The following is a 19,961-nucleotide window of genomic DNA, read 5'->3' on the forward strand; positions in this document are numbered from 1 at the left end:
CCTCATAAAGAACCAAAGGGTACTAATTTGGTCACAATCATTTTAATTAAAATGAGCTATCATAATCCTAACCTTGATCATAATAATTATATTAATGATATGATCAAAACCAAAACCATTTATAGGTATTGCATAAGATATTTGATAGTCAACAAGATTAATTTTATCCCCGTTCTAAGAATTAATACACAAAATACTATAATGGTACAAATATTTCATTCTACTCATCATTGGTGTAAGTGTCATGTCTACATGATATTATGCTAGTGTCATTCTAGTATACAAGAGCAACTCATAAGGAAGGTACTTCTATTCAACCCCTTTATATTATGCTTACAAAGCCTTAGGTCACAGTCTAATAGATTCTACTTTATATACCTAAGGATCTACACATTATTCCAAAGATAGAAATCAAGTTTAACCTAAGTATAGTTGCCTTGTATGTCTTGGTATCATAAGTACCATGGTATAATGAACAAAAATAGCCTTGTTCAACACAATTTCAAGAACATTTAACAACAACACTACTACCAAAAATTAGTAACAATGTTGTCCCATTCAAACCATTTAAATTTTAAATCATAAGGTATATTATTCCAAGTTAACTTCAATCCAAAAGGCAATGAATAGGTTAATCCATCATACAAGGCCCAATTCTAGTTCCTCAATTTTGATAACAATAAATAGCATGCACATGTTGTACTCTAGTTACCCCTACTCTCAATTATTTCAAACCCCATACAACAACAACAATCAACAACTATGTATGTTTAGGATTTTTTATCACTATACAATAGTATAAACCTGAGGATATGAATTTCATCAATATAAACAACCATAGCAACTATGATCATGAATTTTATCAATGACCAATAAACATAAAACTGGATAGATCTTAATAAGCTAGTGGAGTCTCACTTTCATCCTCATGTAAGGTGTTAGGAAAGTGTAAATAAATTCAACCTAATAACACAATGTAAGCTACCAAGAGGGTTAATCATATTTTGAAACCATTCAAGAGAGATTTGGTGCACAAATTCCTCTTTATTCAATTTTGTGTGATTTTTTTTGTGAATGCTACAATGATAAAAAGCAGCCCTTACAATTACAATATTTGATAAAAATTCCTTATTAATCATGCTTTGATGGCTAATGATACCCTCTTCTCAAGCTCTAGTTTGAGCAATGGCAAGTAGGATGTTGACTTTTCCTTAGTTAAAATTTTCTAAGACCTTTTCAACAAACCCGTTTTGAACATATTTTTCCATCAAGGCATTCCCTAAGGTTGCAATTGAAGCATTTTGTCAAACAACTCACATGTCTTTTCTATGTTGTCACATTTTTCATACATTTTTACTATGTAAATTTATAGGGGAAGAGAATCTATCCTTCATGATTTGATTTATGATCATACTCTTTACCTATCCATCACATCTAGTAGGTGGATCATTCATTTATATTACCTAGTTTTAATTGTCACAAATGCAAGTCCATATCTTTAATACTTTGGCCTACCCTCAACTAATTACTTTTATTATTTATATTTATTAATATTTTCTTAATAGAGGATTGTGACAATAAAAACATAGCAATTGCCAACAAAATATTTTTGTATTGATAAGAGATTTATATCAATAAGCGACTTTTTTGCCATAAATTCATAAAGATGTTAAACAACATGTACAAAATTGCAAAACTTGTCAAATAATAATAAATAAATAAAGAGTTAAAATGATGGATTGTTTAAATCATTTTCAATTCCAAAAATATTATGGAGGGATTATTGATATGGATTTATATTAATGTGGATTTTGTATTAGAATTAAAAGAGGACATGATTCTATTTTTGTAATTGTTGATAGATTTTCAAAAATAACACATTCCATGCTTGTAAGAAAATTAATGATTTCATGCATATATCTAATTTATTTTTAAAAGAAATTGTGTGATTATATGATTTACCTAAAAGTACTATGTCAGACAAAGGTATGAAATTTGTTGGACACTTATGGAGAACTTTATGAAAGCAAATGAATATAATTTTAAATTCTAAATAAGAATTTAGAAACTTTGTTAAGATGTTTATCAAGTGAGAAATTAAAAATATTGAATTTAATCTTGAAGTTGAATAGTCTTATAATAACTTGGCAACAAGAATACCAAAAAAAGCCTTTTAAAATTATATATAGAAAAATTTAAGAAATATTTCAAAACTGCAAATCATAAAAAAATGATGTAGCTGATGAATATGCAAACAAATATTAAAAAAGAATTAAATTAGGAAGTTAAATGATAGTTAGAAAAGGCTAATCAAAGGAAAAAACATAAGTATCAAATAGTAGATGAAGTTATTATTTAATTGAGGAAGGGAATATTTCTACAAGATACATAAAATAAATTAAAGAAGAAAAAAAATTGTGTCTTGTAGAATTCTTATGAGATTTAATTTTAAACATGTATATGAATTAGAATTATCTAAAGATCGTGGTATTTCAACAATATTTAATAATATTTTTTATGAATATCATGAAATAAAATTAAAATACCTTAAATTAACAATAGAATCATATGTGTCTACACAAAGGATAGAAGAGATTAAAGACCTACTTGATTATGAAATTGGGGAAAGCATAAGGAGTTCAAAAAGCATAAAGAATACTTAGTGAAGTTAAAAGACAAACCACTTGAAAATTCTATTAGGATATCCATAGCAAGTATAAGTCACATTTGAGGCACTACATATCACAACACACGTCTTCAAATTTGAGGATCTCATAACTATAATTGCAAGCACAATCATGTCATGAAATGAACCATAAGTCATAGCAATTGGTTATCATTGGATGTAGTTGGGATTATAAATTATTTTGTGTCTAAAACCTTCCATTTGATTTTTATTTATTGTTGATCACTCCACATATGTTATTTAGTCGAGGAAGTTAATTGAAAATAGTACCAAGTATTTACTATATAATGACAATTTGTTGAGTCAATGCAACCAACATGTGCAATTTATGTCAAATCTTAATGTTACCTACTTCACTATAGATCCTAGAAAGGATTATGGAGTTGTAGTGTCGTAAATTGTACACCCTTGCTAGGGTGGTACAATTTTACACTTAGGTTAGCACCCGCCTTAATGTGTCTTGCATCTTGCATTTCTAATTTCCCTTTAAGCATTTAATTAATTTAATTAAATCTAAAGTCCTATTTCATCACTTCATACATTATAAAATTGGGCTCTTTACCCTAAGTGTGCTCCTTTTTATTTTATTCCTCCAATAAATCATTTAATCATAAACCCTAATTATGTCTTATTTCGACCTTTAAGGCCCAATTTCGCATATAAAAACACCTCGAAATCAGCTGTAACTTTGGGATTCGCTCTAATATCATCATATCTAACGACCCTGAAAATTTGGTGAAAAGTTGGTGGGACCGTGGCGTGGTGGGAGTGCACATGGTCCTTGGCTTTTTTCCCGAAATTTTGGGAGCACAATTCTATGATATTATAGTGCTTAACCCCAAAATATTGGCGGTAAATTCAATTCCTAGGTCGGCCTAAAGGTGGAATTAAGTCGAAATTAAGATCTAGGGTTTCATACATAAGAGCTCTCTTTCTCCATTTGAAGGCAACTAAGATCTATCTAATCTAAGGGAGTTTTTAGCAAAGCAAGCATAAGGAGCCTTCTAGGTAGTGAAAGAGAAGCCTATGTGGAGTCTTCAACAACATTCATCAATCATTCATCATCAATTAGGAGCCTTGAAGACATTGAAGAGTAATAGGAGATCTAGTGGCAATATCTCTCCCTTGGGGGTTGGTATGATTTCATATTATTTTCATGTCTTTGTATGAGCTTATTTACATCGATTGGCACATTTACATTCATGATTTAGATCATTTAGCATATTTGGTTTGAAGCATTATCATTTACATTTACATTTACATTTAGGGTTTACTCTCATGTGTAGCGTAGCTCTAGTTTCTTATCATTTAGGATCTTGCATACACACAAGGTTCTAGCACACACATTTTCAATACATTATCGGCTATTTGTGGAGGTGGAAATCACTAAAACAGGGGTTTGACTAAAGCAAAACCCTATATAGCCACCCAAACCTTCCCTTTTTAGTTACAGGTGCAGAAACAGGCATCCGGAGGCAGTTTTAGATCTGGAAAATGCATCAACACGACCCAGAAGTCTCAAACGTGCAGAATATTGTCAAGGACGTGGGCATGGTGCCCTCGTCATGCCCAGGACAAGGGCATGGTACCCTGGTCCCTCCACTTTGCAATGAAATTTGACAAGTTGCAACTTCAAGATCTCAAATTTGCAGTTTCTCAGTTACAGCTCTGTCAGTCCATCAGGGACAGTGGCGTGGCACCCTGGTCCTGGTCAGTTCTGTTCAATTTGCAGCATCAGGTACACATCCAAAATCCTCCCCCTTTCATGCTTTCAGTATCTTAGTTTTAGACTGCAAATTTGTTCAATTTCAAGTTCATTTATGCTTCATTCTTTATCTCCTAGCCTAGTTGATCATTCAAACCCTAGTTTTTCTCATCATTTGCAACAAGAGGAATAGAAACCCTAAGAGGTAATCCTTGACTCTCTCTTTCTCTCAAGAAGTAGCCAAAGTGATCTATCTCCCTAGGCTCTTTCATATTCCCAATGTGTTGGCAAAAGTGGGATTAGGTCCTAGTCACCCAATCTCGCTTTTCCCGCCACCACAAGAAGCAAATTAAATTTGGAGACTCCTAATTCAATGGTACTAAAACACATTATCAATAAACCTACATTCTTACAAGGATGGTGTGCCAACTCCCGAAAGTAAAGCATCAAGGAAATTTTAATTTTGGGACAAATGATCTATATCACTATGAACATAGATCATGATGCCAACCACCTCATCTACATTCTACATTTCTTATATATAGAAAAGTTCAATGTGATTTAAGAACAAACTAAAGACCAAAATCAATGGAGATAGGTAATGTGTGAATTAGAGAAAGAAGATAAGAGAAGTTGACGAAGAGCTTAAGAAGGAAGAAATACATTGAGTGAAATCAAATGAATTAGTTGTGATTCAAATAAATAAATATATTAGAATACATCTCTCATCACTAGTGTCCATAGTTCTCCCAGGTTTTTCACACTCAACAAAAAAAAGATCAAAGAGTTGGTTTGTATATAAATATAAACATGTGATGAGTTTATTTGAAAAGAAAATAATCCTTATGAGTTCATGATGATGCATACTTGTTAATGTTTCTAATTGATATTAATTATTTAATTTTGAAGATGTTGTTATTCTTATCATCTTTTAAAAAAATGAAGAATTCAATAAAATTATTAATTAACAAACAATTTATGATAAATTTATTTGTCGACAATCATCACCATGTCAACCAGCAACAACAAGCTAATATCCTAATGAACACACTATCACAAAACAACTTTTCCATCACCTCAAACTATTTTTTGTTGCTTCAAATCGATTTTCCAACTTGCCAATGTGATTTCTTTAGGCACTTTTAACAAATTCATTGCACACTAGGGGAAGAGCACCAATAGTCGTCATAGCTAACTTCGCGCACCCACAAATCCTAAACAGTACATCAGATTTTTTTTTTGTTTGTTTAATTGTCTTTGTATGCAACTTAACTGCTTATAGCTATTGATCAAGCTTTTGGGTAGTAACAATGCACAATGTGGAATCAATTATGCACACAAAGGTCAAAAAGTACACATTTCAAAGTGTTGCCTGATACCTAACTAAAAATGTTCCAATAACCGTCCACTCAAAATTGTCAGTACTTGTGGACAAATGTCCCAATAGTTTTCCACAAATGTTCCAATAGTGGTGCACAAATGGGCCAATTATGAACAAAAATTTACAAAAAATGATCAACTATTGGTACAAAACAAATTTATTAATGGTGTTTTCACTATGACGGCTATTGGGGGGTCACTATGACAATAAGTGTGCGGCTATTGGAACTATGACAACTATTGGTACTCTTCATGGCTTCCATATTTATTTTTTGTAGTTTTGGTGACAACAATTTTTTGATTAATTTGCAATTGGGTAACTATTCCCACCAATATTGTCAACAAAAAATATTTTGATAAGTTTGGCATATTCTTTTTGTTGACATCAATGCTATATACATTGCCCTCTAGCCCTAATTTGTTGGAAAAAAACTATTTTTTGTCTTTTTTATATAACTTAGACATATAATATCAAAATTTGGCAAACAAGATATCATTAAAACACTTTCTAATGGTGTGATTTTTATATTAAATGTTGCTACTAGTACATTTTATTGTCTATGAAAATAAATTATTAATTTTTTGCTTTGAATTAAAAACTTTTTGTTCTAACATTTGATCTTTTGTAGGCATCATTGTTGGAAAAGTGCCTCGAATTCACTTGACGTTGTGCTAGTTTCTGTTCAGGCTGATCGAAGTAACCTATGTCGATGAAATTGACTAGTGCTATCGGGGATTGGGGTGACATGGTTGGTTGCTACACCAATACCCGATGAGTCCACCTTTGTTGGTATCGAGGATCGGGGTAGCCAGTTTGGTTGTCTTGCCGATGACCCAATGGAGTCACCTTCGTCGATCGGGGTATCATCAAAGATCAAGAGAACTTGTTGGGTGCTACGTCGATGGATCGATGGATCCGTCTTCTTGGTCATCAGAGATCGAGGTAACTTGGAAGTGGTCTCGCCAATGGTTGATGCTTTGCCGATGACATCACCTTTCGGTGTCATTCGAGATCGAAGTAGCTTTTGCCGATGGAGCCGCCTTGTTCTGTCGATGGATGTCCACATAGGTCAAAGGTCAAAAGGGATTCTTGCGAACAATTAGGATATTCATGTTTAGGTATATGAATACTAATTGATGCATCCTCAAGACAAATGTGGGATAATGGACGAGACGTGAATATAGGACGATCGACAGTTAGACTTCCTGGCAGTTGGAGCGACTAACTATTGTGTGAACTGCATTCAACAGATGTAATACATGTAGCCAAAGAAAACCGAAACGCAATGTTGGTGAGGTGGATGGATGTTACTTGGTGTTGGGTTTCTGAATGACAGACCGTTGGACTCCATAACGGTTATGCTTAACCAATACATTGTAATCGAAGGCTGATATATATGTTGCCAGAGATGTAACCGGAGAGGGAGAGAGGATATTGTGGAAGCTTGAGTGTTCTGCATAGGTGATGGCTATGATCCGAACATAGATTCTGAGAGCAAATGCCTGTGAAGAGGATCTATAACTTTATTGTAACCTTCTGTTAACTGTGAATAAAGTGATCTCTCTTAGGTTGTGGGTTTTTAACTTGTAAGGATTTTCCCACATAAATCTGGTGTTAACTCTCTGTTGTGTTTTCTGTGTGATTAGTTTTTTCATTAGTCTATGTATATCTTAATGTTTTGCAAAAGATTTAAAGACATACATGCTTGATTCCCCTTAGAATTGGCATTAGGAGAGCGTCTTCTGCACTGTGCTTTCCTTACAATCATAAGCATCTATTGAATACACACTCTCATTTGTAAATGCACTAACATAAAATGCCACAATTGTACATATATTTTGATGATCTTGCACATCATGTGGTGACAACTTTTGGTATCATAGAAAGTTGTGTGCGCTTTATTATTTCCAATCACAACCTTGTCTACCTTCATGCATAACTTGTTTTGACACTCATTCTTTAATTGCAACTACTATCTTATGCACGTTCTAATGTCTTCATGCACTACATTATGACACAATTTTACTGGATCTTTGTCAACATCATGAGACGTTTTACATTATTGTTTCATATCAAATAGTATGTTATAACAAGAGCAAACAATGCAGACACGGCTTGATTAAAAATTACAAGGAGCCTCGGGGGTGCCAAATGAGGTGGTATTATGGTGAATGGCCTTAATCACGAAAGATGATTCCGTTGGGAAAACCCTCAACTACTAGAAAACCAACCTTTGCTCGTGCTTTAGATTTCCCTCCTTGCTTCCATAAAACCCATCTCGTGAAACTCTTGATTAAAAAATTCATATGCAAGTAATAAATGGGCTTCCATGGAATCTCATATGGAAGGCACCTTAAATGGTGGTAGGTCTCACTTCCCTTGAAACCCTCTTCTCTTTCCCAAAGTTGATGCTGTTCTATCACAATTTCTTCTTATTGTTTAATCAGATTTGTGCAACATATCAAAATCCACGCTTTAGATTACGACTGTAATCATCTGCTTTGAAGCTTCCATCCCTTCTTTATAGCGAAGCCTTCATGCGTTAAAAGAAAAGTTGAATTGGACTGATTAACTGATTACTTAATATAGATGATTCAAAATCAGTCATTTCAACTGATTAATTAATACATCCCAGTTCGAACTAAACAAATATGCCAATGTTGGTATATATGGACTTCTGCTAGTGCTAGCCATTAGTCATGAGAATATAATTCCCAAGCTTGCCAGTATGCGGCATCCATGTCCTGCAAAGAGATATAGTTAGAATGTATGACATCAAGTTTAAGAAGGTAAAATTCCAGTCTAAGAAATTGTTACATTTAATCCTATATTGACTCATCTGTCTTGTCGTCGAATCTAACATATGTCAAGATTGATTTGAAGTAACAATTAACAAGACTATAAAACCAGGCAGATGCATCTACTGAAAATATATTATGGCATTGTTCACTTTTGCATTCCCTCTTAATGTAAATAATAAACTACTGAATCCTTATTTCACAAAAATCAATACATTAAATCTGGTACACAAAGTACCAATTATGTACCACTATACACAACACAGTAGCTAAGATATTGAATGCTTCCCAAGCACGTAGGTTACAAATGGCAATCATTTTATGCAAGCAATTGCAATTTTGGCTTAAAAGTGATTAGATAGCGAATTAAAGATATAAGATTTCCACCATCCATGATTTAAATTTTGATGTTGTTTCTGGATTAGACTGTCTAAATTATTTTATCAATGTTTCGGATCACACTCTCTGATCCATCATCATGATAATAGAGAACTAAAAGATAGATGAACCAACATCCATTCATCTAACTAATTATGTTCACAAATGAACCCCAATTGATAGAGAGCTAAGAGACATAGAGATACCGAATTGATCCCCAAGCAAATGAACCAGCATACATCTAACCAACCTTGAAATAATGGCGAGGAATAAGTCGTCTTCTTTTGAAAATTTAAAATGAATCAATGCAACATGCCCATGAATTGTCCAGCCAAATTTTCCTTACAACTATTCTGCTTGCAATATCAATGGGACACTATCCACAGCTTTTTCTTACCAATACAGATGATCTCATCAGCACCACTTTTAACAGCCAAATTTAAATATATAAACAAAACTCACTTATCTGCCTTGTGGAAGCTATCCACCAATGCTTTGTAATTAAGATTATTCAAACAAATCTTGATCCTTTCTCCTGAAGAGCTCCTAGTTTTTGCAACTACTGATCTTCGCAAAGGGCATCCATCCCTGTCTTGTATGCCAAGACATAAGGACTGTGTCCTCTCTCTGACATCTTTTTTAGCAATCCCTTGATATCATCCAACTTACCTTGCTTGCTAAACCCGTTCAATAGAATATTGTATGTTACGGTGCTTGGCTCATAACCATCGTCCAAAATATCACTAAAGAGTCCACTAGCTTCAAAAACCATGCCTGAATTACACATACAGTTTATCAGGTGAGCATACGCCATTAAAGGAGGCTTCTGGCCTTTCTCTGAAATCTCCTTCAAGATAGACTTTGCCTCAGACAGACTGCCTTGCAAGCAAAGCTTATAAATAAAAGCATTACACATAACATATTGATCATGTCTGTGACTCCCAACAACAATTTTCACGAACAAATTCATGGTTTCATGAGACATGCCTTTCACGCCTTGTCCATTTAACAGGGCAACAAAAGTGGGAGTGTTAATGTTAATTATAAGTCCTCTCCCCGCCATTTTATGCAACAGATCTAATGCTGTTTCCCAAAGCCTTTCTTTGCAAAAACAGTTGATCAGAATTGAGGATGTAATGACATCAGGACAGTAACCCTTTTCTAGCATACCACAAAAGAAATCCCTAGCTTCTTGCAACTTCCTTTGTTTACACAACCAGACGGTCATTATAGAATATGTGATAACATTAGGTTCATAACCCTTCTCCATCATCTGATGTAAAACCTTCATAACCTCTTCTGAATTACCTCTCCTACAAAGTTTTTCTGTCAACATATTACATGTAATGGGACTCAATACACGTCCTTTTGACAACATATCATGCACCAAGCCCAAGAGTAGACGAAACTCACCTTCATCACAAAGAAAACCCACAAGGTTATCAATGGCAATTTCACCTGGATCGCAGCCCTTCTCCAGTATTCTATGCAAAACCTCTGCAGCCTGCTTTGTCCTGCAGTCCTTGCAAAGACCCATGACCAAATTATTAATGGTGGTCACATCACTAATGTGACCCTTATCCAACATTATCAGGAATATCTGCACTGCATCAGAGAACTTCTTTTTCTTGCAGAGGATGTCCATGAAATTATTGAGAGTAATGGTGGTGTTGGGATTGTAGCCCTTATCCATTAAGCATTGTATAAGGGCAGTGGCCTCTTCAGCCTTTCCTCCATTGCAAAGGCAACCCACAGCTGTACTGTAAATAACAGAATTGGGTATGTGGCCCTTATCCAGACTTGCTTCCAAAAGCTTAATAGCATGCTGCATGTTGCCCATTGTGCTGAAACAATCTATAAGATATTTTAAGGTGATGGGCTCACTTTGATATCCCTTTTCCAGCATTAGCATCAGAAAATTTGCAGCTTGTTTGGGCTGGTTCTCCGTGCAAAGCTGGTGTATCAATTTATTGGTGGTGACTGCATCAGGAATTAGTCCTTTGTTCAACATTGTTTGGAGGAGATTTTCAGCCTCTTCAAGCCTTCCACTATCACAGAGATCTTCAATGAGTGTGTGGAAGAAGAACAAATTCAGAGAATGATTCCCTTCAATGGTCAGATTAAAAAGTCTAGAAGCTTGTGAGAGACTATTATCAATTGGAGTTATTAGATGCAGTGAGGAACGCAAACATCTGGAGAGCTGTCTCTTAACAATATTTCGCACCCTGCTTATATACCTGAGCGTGTAGATAATTAATAGAGATACAAAACAGGTAGACAAAAACCCATAAAGAAACCAGCCAGAGATTACAAAAGCGCCACTCTCCATAATCTTGCTGTGAAATGAAGGAATGATATCGTGCTCCATGCAACAGATCTTACAACAAATGCCCATGAACAAGCCTACCCGCTTTAATTTAAAATACCCAATTGCCTGTATTGACCTGACATAAAATTCAGGACCCTATAGCATGAGCGTCAATTTCACCACAGTGACAAACGTGAATAAGAATCAAAACAATTCCTTTCTTCGTGTTTGATTACTTCTTTTCGCCTCAAAGAAGTATTCGAAGCCCTCTACTCGCAAATCAATAAGGTATAAGTTTTCGCCCAACTTTAACTATTCTGCTTTTAATCTTCACAACCACACTCAAACTTTTAAGATCTTCGGGTAGAAATTTTTTGTCAGTAAAATAGCAAGGCATAATTTTACATTTTACATCTGCCCTCTTAGGATATGAAAATTCTCTTAACTATGATGTAGACGAAAACACGAAATCAAGGAATGTTTCTTGTAACGCTACTTTCTTGCAGGTTCCTCTACAATAATTTATTAAACGCTCCATGGATGGCATCTGAGTGACAGTCTTATTTATCGAATCTTCTCCATCACATTATCAAACATTTATGTAGTACTTCATTGAATTTGCAACTATCATCTGACTTACTTATTCTTTGTATCGGAAATAACCCCATCAAATCGTTGGGGCAACCGGGTGGGAATCATTAGATATAGCATGCTTTGAGTTGTTTAGACTTCGATTTTTAAAAAAGTACAAATACCCCTTCTTAGTGGGATATATTTCTTATGCATCTGCCCACATTCTCTGTAGTTAGCACACGTTTAATTTGATAAATCTCGAGTATACGTAAGTTAGTTGGAGATGCAAGATTTGTGAAAATAGCCCTGATTGGAGCTCTGCTTCCATCTGATGGATTCAACGACCCTGGACCTTCCCAAGATTGTAAGAAGAATATGAATTATACAAAATGTTTCATTTTTGGCTAGAATTTCTTCATTCACAAACTTGATTCATGCCATGCATCCAAAACCCAAAAGAAGTCAGATGCATACAGAAAACAGAAATTTTACAGCTCAAGAGATAATCTCTAACAGAAATTATGCAGCAAATTTTATAACACCATTTTTTTTAAATACAATTATCACAATTGCAGGACGTAAACAACGATTGGCTAGCATTTGTATTGCAAAATTTTATGACAATTACACGGAATTTAAACCGCATGGTACATGATAAGGTACAAAATAGTTTAATTGGTTTGGAGATAATGAATCAGAAGCATTCGGTGAAATAAAGAAGAAATCTGTGGCCCACAAGATTCACCTTCCAGCAAGAGTTTCCTGGGGGAACCGGTTTGCTCATGTCAGGCTTATGACAACATAAGAACAAAAGGATGAAGGTATGGCTAGATGGGCATATATAAATATGGTCTCTGTAATTAACTGTTCTGCCAAAAAATATAAAGTGGCTTCCAGGTTGCCTTGTCCTAGCAGAAAACCATCCCGCTTGCTACTAAGGTACCTCTATCTCTTAACTCAGAACTGGCTATTAAATATCAACAGCCAAAACACCTGTTCCTGGGGCCTCATTTCCTTCCTTTATTCCATAAATCTATGACTCTAAAACTTCCCAAAAATATCATAGGCAGGTAAGCTATATCTACTATGTTATTATCATGTATTGGCAATTCCCTGATTGCGAGTCTGGCTTTCCTTGAAGCTCTAATCAATTTTCCAAGATCACAAAATGGTATCAACAATGAGTGTTTCACCTTATTCCACAAGTCCTCTTGTCAAGGTCTCTCGTTGAACTCTCAGTTTGGCTTCACCACTAACTTGGTAGACTATGTGTAAATGAATTTCAACAGAGAAATAACATCCAGCTTTCTGTTGTGAAAAAATTACATAGTACATTTTATCAAACTTTTTCCACGTGAAACAAATATATTGTGACCTGGCAAAAATGGTTTATTTTTCTTTACATACATTACACATCCTCCAGCTAAAGGCACATACTATGTAGTATGTACAATCAAACATGTCCAAAGGAATCAAAATCTACTATGTAAATTGTCTTGAGGTTGCACTTGTAACAGATTTCCCCAGTAATATCACATTCAGGAAACAAGAGGTATCCTGATCACAGTGAATACTGTTCTATCACACTTTTACATTCTCAAGCAGTGAAATTGTCGTATCACACTTTAATGTTGTCTAGCATTGAAATCGTTGCATCATACTTGTCTGAACCATATACAACAGCTATCACCATTAGAAAGTTCTCATCATCTGCTGTGAAACTTAGAGTGTTAGAAAGTTAGAAACAACCATTTGACTATCCAACAAAAATAACTGAGTATTTTGTGTCAAATTGAGACATGGTGCAACTTTCATTTTCACCAACTAAAATACATATCCAATCAGAACTGTCAAGTGGAAGACTAAAGGAGTACTTTTGATGAATCAGGTCAGCGGATTAATTCATAACTCAAGCCTTCATGCCTGTCAAGGAAAGTTGGAACCAAATTCATTTTAGTTACCAATTATTGCTAATATGCAAATACTCCATGTCTTTGTTGACTTCAAAAGACTTTTCATATGTTGCCATCTTTGGTAGATTTAAACTTCTACAAACTGATATCCAGAACAGAGTTCCTAGGCTTTCATAGGAAAAAAAATTCTTTTATATATTGAAGTTGGTCATAGAAAACTTCATATACAAAGAGAGATAATTGTGCCCAAATACAGCTAGAATTTATGTTAGTAACATTATGAAGGTGACATTTCAGTGTCATTTGGAACCCCATCCCATTTGAGCAAAATCATCACATATAGCTCGGTTTGCATGTGTTACATATCTTTATATTAAAGTGGAGTAATACTTATTATAATACATGAAGTAAGCAAATGTGCAGGTCTGCCTTAGTGGGAAAGACAGGCTTCCCCACATGCAATATCAATAGGACACATCCATTATAGTTAATGTTTCCCAAATCTCTTCACTACCATTTCCAATATTAAGTATATATAGCAAGCTCACTTATCTGGCTTGTAAATACTATCTACCAAGGTTTTATATGTAAGATTACTTAAATCCTGTTCGTTCTCTAACACTTCCTCAAAAAGCCTTAATTTTTTGAACTTCTGATCCTTGCAAGCAGCATTCGTCTGTGCCCTGTATGCCAAAATATAAGGGCTGTGTCGCCTCTCCAACATCTTTTTGAGCAGCGTCTTGGCATCCTCCAACATACCATGCTTACAAAGGCCTTCCAATAAAACATTGTATGTTACCGTACTAGGTTTATAGCCGTTGTCGACGATCTCACTAAAGAGTTTATTGGCTTCTAAAACCATGCCTAAATTACATAGACAGTTTATCAGGTGAGCATATGCCATAACAGGCAGCTTCTGACTTTTCTCTACAATTTCTTTGAGGAGAAACTTTGCCTCGTACATGCTACCACACATGCAAAACTTGTGAATTAAAGCATTATACATAACATATTGATCATGTCCATGACCACCAACAGGGATTTTTATGAGCAGATCCCTAGTTTCATGAGACATACCTTTGATGCATTTACCATTCACCAGGGCAACAAATGCAGGGGCATTCATAATAATGGATACTCTCCCCACCATTTTCTGCAATAGCTCCATCGTAGCATCCCAAAGCCCTTCTTTGCAAAAGCAATTGATCAGAACTGAGGCGGCAATGGCATCAGGGTAATAACCCTTGTCTAGCATTCTACCAAAAAAGACCCTCGCTACTTGCAGCTTGCCTTGCTTGCACAACCAGACTATCGTTATAGAATATGTGATGACATTTGGTATATAACCCTTTTCCAACATTTGTTCTAAAATCTTGGTTGCCTCTTCTGAATTGCCTTTCCTGCAGATTTTTTCTGCCAAGATTTTACATGTAACAGAATTCAAGCCGTGGCCTTTTGACAACATACTATGCACCAAGTCCTGGACTAGATAAATACTGCCCTCGTCACAAAGAAAGCAGACAACATTATCAAATATAATTTCATCCGGGTCGTAGCCCTTTTCCAGCATACTGTGCAGAACATCTGCAGCCTGCCTTGTCTTACAGTCCTTACAAAGACCCATAACCAAATTATTAACGGTGGTCGAATTAGCAATGTGACCCATATTCAGCATCATCTGGAACATACGCATTGCATCATCAAACTTCTTTTCCTTGCAAAGACTATCTATGAAACTGCCAAGAGTGATGATGGAATTGGGATTGTACCCCTTGTCTAACAAGCATTGTATAAGAGTAGTGGCCCCTTCAGGCTTCCCCACATTGCAAAGACAGCCCACAAACATATTGTAAATAAAAGAATTGGGTTTGTGGCCCTTACCTAAAATTCCTTGCAGAAGGCTTGTGGCTTCCTGCACGTTTTCATTTCTGTTGAAGAAGTCTATCAGAGATTTTAAGGTGATGGGGTCAATTTTGTAGCCTTTTTCCAGAATTAACATCAGGAATTTTGCAGCGCTTCCAGGTTTGTTTTCCCTGCATAGGTAGTGTACCATTGTATTGGTGATGATTGCATCTAGATTGAGTCCCTTGTTCAGCATTGTTACAAGGAGATTTTGTGCTTCCTCAAGCTTTCCATTCTCACAGAGATCTTCAATAAGAGTATAAGAGAAGAAATCATTGGGGTAATGTCCCCCCTCCAAAACAAGATTGAGAATCCTAGTGGCCTGCAATAGAAAATCGATGTTTGCAGACATTTGAAGATGGTGTGACAATTCAAGCAATTGCAGCACTGTTTTCTAGGATTGCAAAGAAAGGAAATTTTACTGCTAAAGATTTGAATCTTGGTTGATTGAAAGGGGAGAGAACAGAGAAGGAAAAAGTTTAAATCCAAGTGTTTTTAATATAGTTCATATTAATCATGTGCAGGGCTAGCCTAAAAGCAATTAGCTCTCCGCTAGAGCTGCGTAGTTGAGTTGTTATTTTTTAAATATTAAGGGCGGGAAACAACACTCTTCCATATGGTTTCCTATTTTATAGCAATAACTTGAATTGTGCTTCTCTATTGCTTTAATGCTATGTTGTAGCAACAAGAAGTTGAGTATTTTGAATTTTTTTTATGTGCTATTAAGAGTTTAAAGTTATTTGTGTAGTTACAACGAATATGGGAGGATTCATTATGCATGCAAGGGTAAAAAAGTGATCATTTTAAGGTGACATTTGATATATATTCTCAATTACCCTTTCACTTTGACCACAACAAAATTTATACAAATAATCAAATACTTATGCACAAATGACCTAGTAACTATATGCTATGGGTACCAATAAAGCTGCACAATTCTTCATTAGTAACTTTTTTCTCAATTATGGGCGGCTATTGACCTAATAGATGATTTTTTAGTGGGCTTTTAATTAGTATATTCCAATGAATAGTCATTGGAACATGGACACTAATTGGGCATTTTCCCTTATAACCAAGATATTCTTTAGAAAATAAGTTGATGTGCTTAGAATATGTATCTGGGTTCTAAAGTCTTGCATAATTTGTACATATGATTTCAGTTTGGCAAGTCATTATTATGTCTTGTGAATACAAGAATTTATGAAAGAAATCATATCTTGAACATATGATTTCAATTTGGTGAGTTATTATTATGTCTTGTGAATACAAAAATTATGAAAAAAAAAAAAGACTCTTTCTATCTCTATGTGCATGTGAATCAATGGTTTTTTTAGGCATTAGATGATGTATTATTGTGGATGTAAATGCAAGGTACTTGTGATATTACTATTTGATTGTGGACTCCCTATGTAATCACTAGTATGGACATTTTAGGGTATGTATGGACTATAACCTTTCCAATGACAATGAATGGTATGACAGTATGATAATGAAGAGATGATGTTTTTTGTTATAATCAATATTTTTGGACAATAGATTTATGTTTGAGGTTTGTTAATAATTTTATAGTGATAACGTGATAATGTTATGGATTGTTGTATAGGCACGATGGAATGGTCCATGTACTATATCTTTGTGTTCTGACTGTGCATATATTGTAGTGGAGTAAAATGGTGGTAGTTAGCACTATATGGTGACTAGGCATTGATTATGTACAAGTTTGGGATAGAATTTTTATGTCTTGAAATGGATACCATCAACAGGAAATACATACTATTAGCACTTATGCTAGGATCGATCATGTCTTTTTATTGACTTACAAAATTTAATGGCTAGTAAAGAAAAATGTGTGGCCATATTATTTCACCCAAAATGATATTGTGTAGTGGTGACATAGCATAGTAGAATTATTGTTGTCACATAATGTAATATACCTTCATGACAATTGCATTGATTATCAAGGTAGCAATAAGAGGTTGAGTGCATATGATTTTGTATCTGTTGTAACTTTACTTTTGGATAGTTGTGACATCTATTATAGTCCACAATATTGCAAGTATTTTTCATACTACACAATATTATAGCATTAAAGGTTGCACTATGTGCTTTGCATTGACTTATTAAGTCACATTACTCATGTAAATTAATGTATTTAATATTACTTTTATAGCTTTGAAGAATTGTTAGGTTTTTCACTTGGTATCTTTTGTGATGTTGTTGAACCCTTACCATTGTACCATTTAAACTTAAAATTTGTGATGGTCATGCTACAATGTTTGTATCTACTAATGATGACTATTGGGTGGGGGATAAGATGTGGACTCTAGTCTAATCTTTGCATATTATAGGATGGGATTGTTTGATTGTACTTTGATGGACAATGTTTCTTATGGACATTGTTTCTTATTTTAACTTAATCTATATAATGGCATGACAACACCTATATAGTGATACTTGTGTCGATGGCATGCCATCATTTGTATATTGTGAATTGTAATTATTGTGGCACTATTGAAGAGATATATGCATAATAATATCATGGAAGGTAAAATAGGTAGTCATGAATACTTGAATTATGGTGATAGACTTGATTATGGAATGAAAATATGTGGTTATAAATTATGATGTTTCTTGTAGTAACTTTTATTCTTGTACTACGTTGTGAGTATATAAAATCTTGGTGATTTGTAGATGTGTAAGTAGGAGATGGTGTATTAAATATTACTTGAGTTCGGTCCTATTGGATTACATTAATCATGAAACTTTGTAAAGGGATTTTCATTGTAGCAACTAAATTGACAAGTGATTATGAAATTGTCTTCACTTGTGACTCATGGTTAAGTAATAACGTGTTAAACTTGAGTAGAAACCCAAGGTTGCAAAAACTTATAATAATAAGTTATTGTATTCTTTCCAAAGGTAATTCAATACTAGTACATTTATTTAAGGTGGATAACTTTGTCATGAGATCTATCCAAGTTTAAAACAATTCCTTTAAATAGACTTGATTATGGAATGAAAATATGTGGTTATAAATGTTGATGTTTCTTGTAGTAACTTTTATTCTTGTACTACATTGTGAGTATACATCAATGAATTATTTGTAATTTATAGATGAGTAACTTTTTTTCTTGTACTACGTTGTGAGTATACATCAATGAATTATTTGTAATTTATAGATGAGTAAGAAGGAGATAGTCTATTAAATATTACTTGAATGGCCATATTAGATTGCATTGATCATGGAACTTTGTAAAGGGATGTTCATTGTAGCAACTAAATTGACAAGTGATTATGAAATTTTTTTTGCTTGTGACTTATGGTTAAGTAGAAACGTTTTAAACTTGAGTAGAAACCCAAGGTTGCAAACACTTGTAATAATAAGTTCTTGTATCCTTTCCAAAGGTAATTCAATTCTAGTACATTTATTAAAGGTAGATAATTTTGTCATGAGTTATCCTAGTTTAAAACTGTAGATGGAGGAAATGGGAAACTAAATCATGGATTTAGCTTCTTCCAACAGCCAACAATGAAGTACCTGCAAAACACACACATGCAAAGCCAAAATAAACAAAGAAACACACATGCATTAACAGGAATTTGCCTCCATTGCTCTCCTATCAACCAAGGTCTTGTATTTTTAAGATTTTTCTCTCAAAGCATTGTGCACAAGAGGCTATGGTGAATGGAGATAATTTTAAAATAAAGATGTGTGATTGATCAAGAAAACGAAATGCAAGAATGCATGAAAGATCTCAAAAGATGCAAGCAATGAATTTTGAATGCAAAAGTTGTGGATGAGTGCTCAAATTGCAAAGATGGTGAAGAATGCAAACTAACATAAGTTCAACGCATAAAGATGAGATGCTCAAATAATAGAGGGGGCTTTGTTTAAATAGATTTTCTCTGGGCGAGTTCATGTTGTGGGATGAATATGGGATAATACAAGATGAGTGGTAAATGGGAAATGGTAAGTGAGAAATGGTAAGTGGGAAATGGTAAGTGGTAGGAGGGGATATTTAAGGGTTTTATTAAATAAATAGAGAAAATGTATATAAGGTGAATGCATGAAGGCGTATGCATGAATATGATATAATGTTTTATTTAATAAATTTAATGGATAAATGGTAAGATATTAATAATAATATAATAAAAGGGGAATTATGAATAATGAGTTATGGAGAAATAATAATGTAATAATAAGGACTCGCCTGATGTTCGAAGAAATTTGAAAATAAATGAGGACAAATTAATGGAAATTTTTATGTGACTACATTTTGCCCCTCTTTGAGACAATGCAGCCTGTCACGTTGTTTC

The 19,961-nt window shown here is 34.4% G+C and overlaps 1 protein-coding gene across 1 annotated transcript; it reads right to left on the reverse strand.

Moving 5' to 3' along the window:
• Window positions 1-8,963: 8,963 nt before the first annotated feature.
• On the reverse strand, window positions 8,964-16,119 carry LOC131032666 (putative pentatricopeptide repeat-containing protein At1g74580). The gene is made up of 2 exons (XM_057963707.2): window positions 14,290-16,119; window positions 8,964-11,412 (listed from the first exon to the last, which is right to left on the reverse strand). Exons 1-2 carry the CDS (start codon window positions 15,994-15,996, stop codon window positions 9,508-9,510), a joined length of 3,612 nt encoding a protein of 1,203 aa, XP_057819690.2. The 5' UTR covers window positions 15,997-16,119; the 3' UTR covers window positions 8,964-9,507.
• Window positions 16,120-19,961: the final 3,842 nt, after the last annotated feature.

Source organism: Cryptomeria japonica, chromosome 11 (genome assembly GCF_030272615.1).
Source record: "Cryptomeria japonica chromosome 11, Sugi_1.0, whole genome shotgun sequence".
NCBI lineage: Eukaryota > Viridiplantae > Streptophyta > Pinopsida > Cupressales > Cupressaceae > Cryptomeria > Cryptomeria japonica.

Bases quoted from the DNA above. Each gene is read 5' to 3' on its own strand.
- LOC131032666 (XM_057963707.2), bottom strand. From the start codon at position 15,996: ATGTCTGCAAACATCGATTTTCTATTGCAGGCCACTAGGATTCTCAAT. The intron at 11,413-14,289 runs TGAGCTTGCTAT...CTCATGCTATAG, and splicing joins GTATTTACAAGCCAGATAAG to GGTCCTGAATTTTATGTCAG.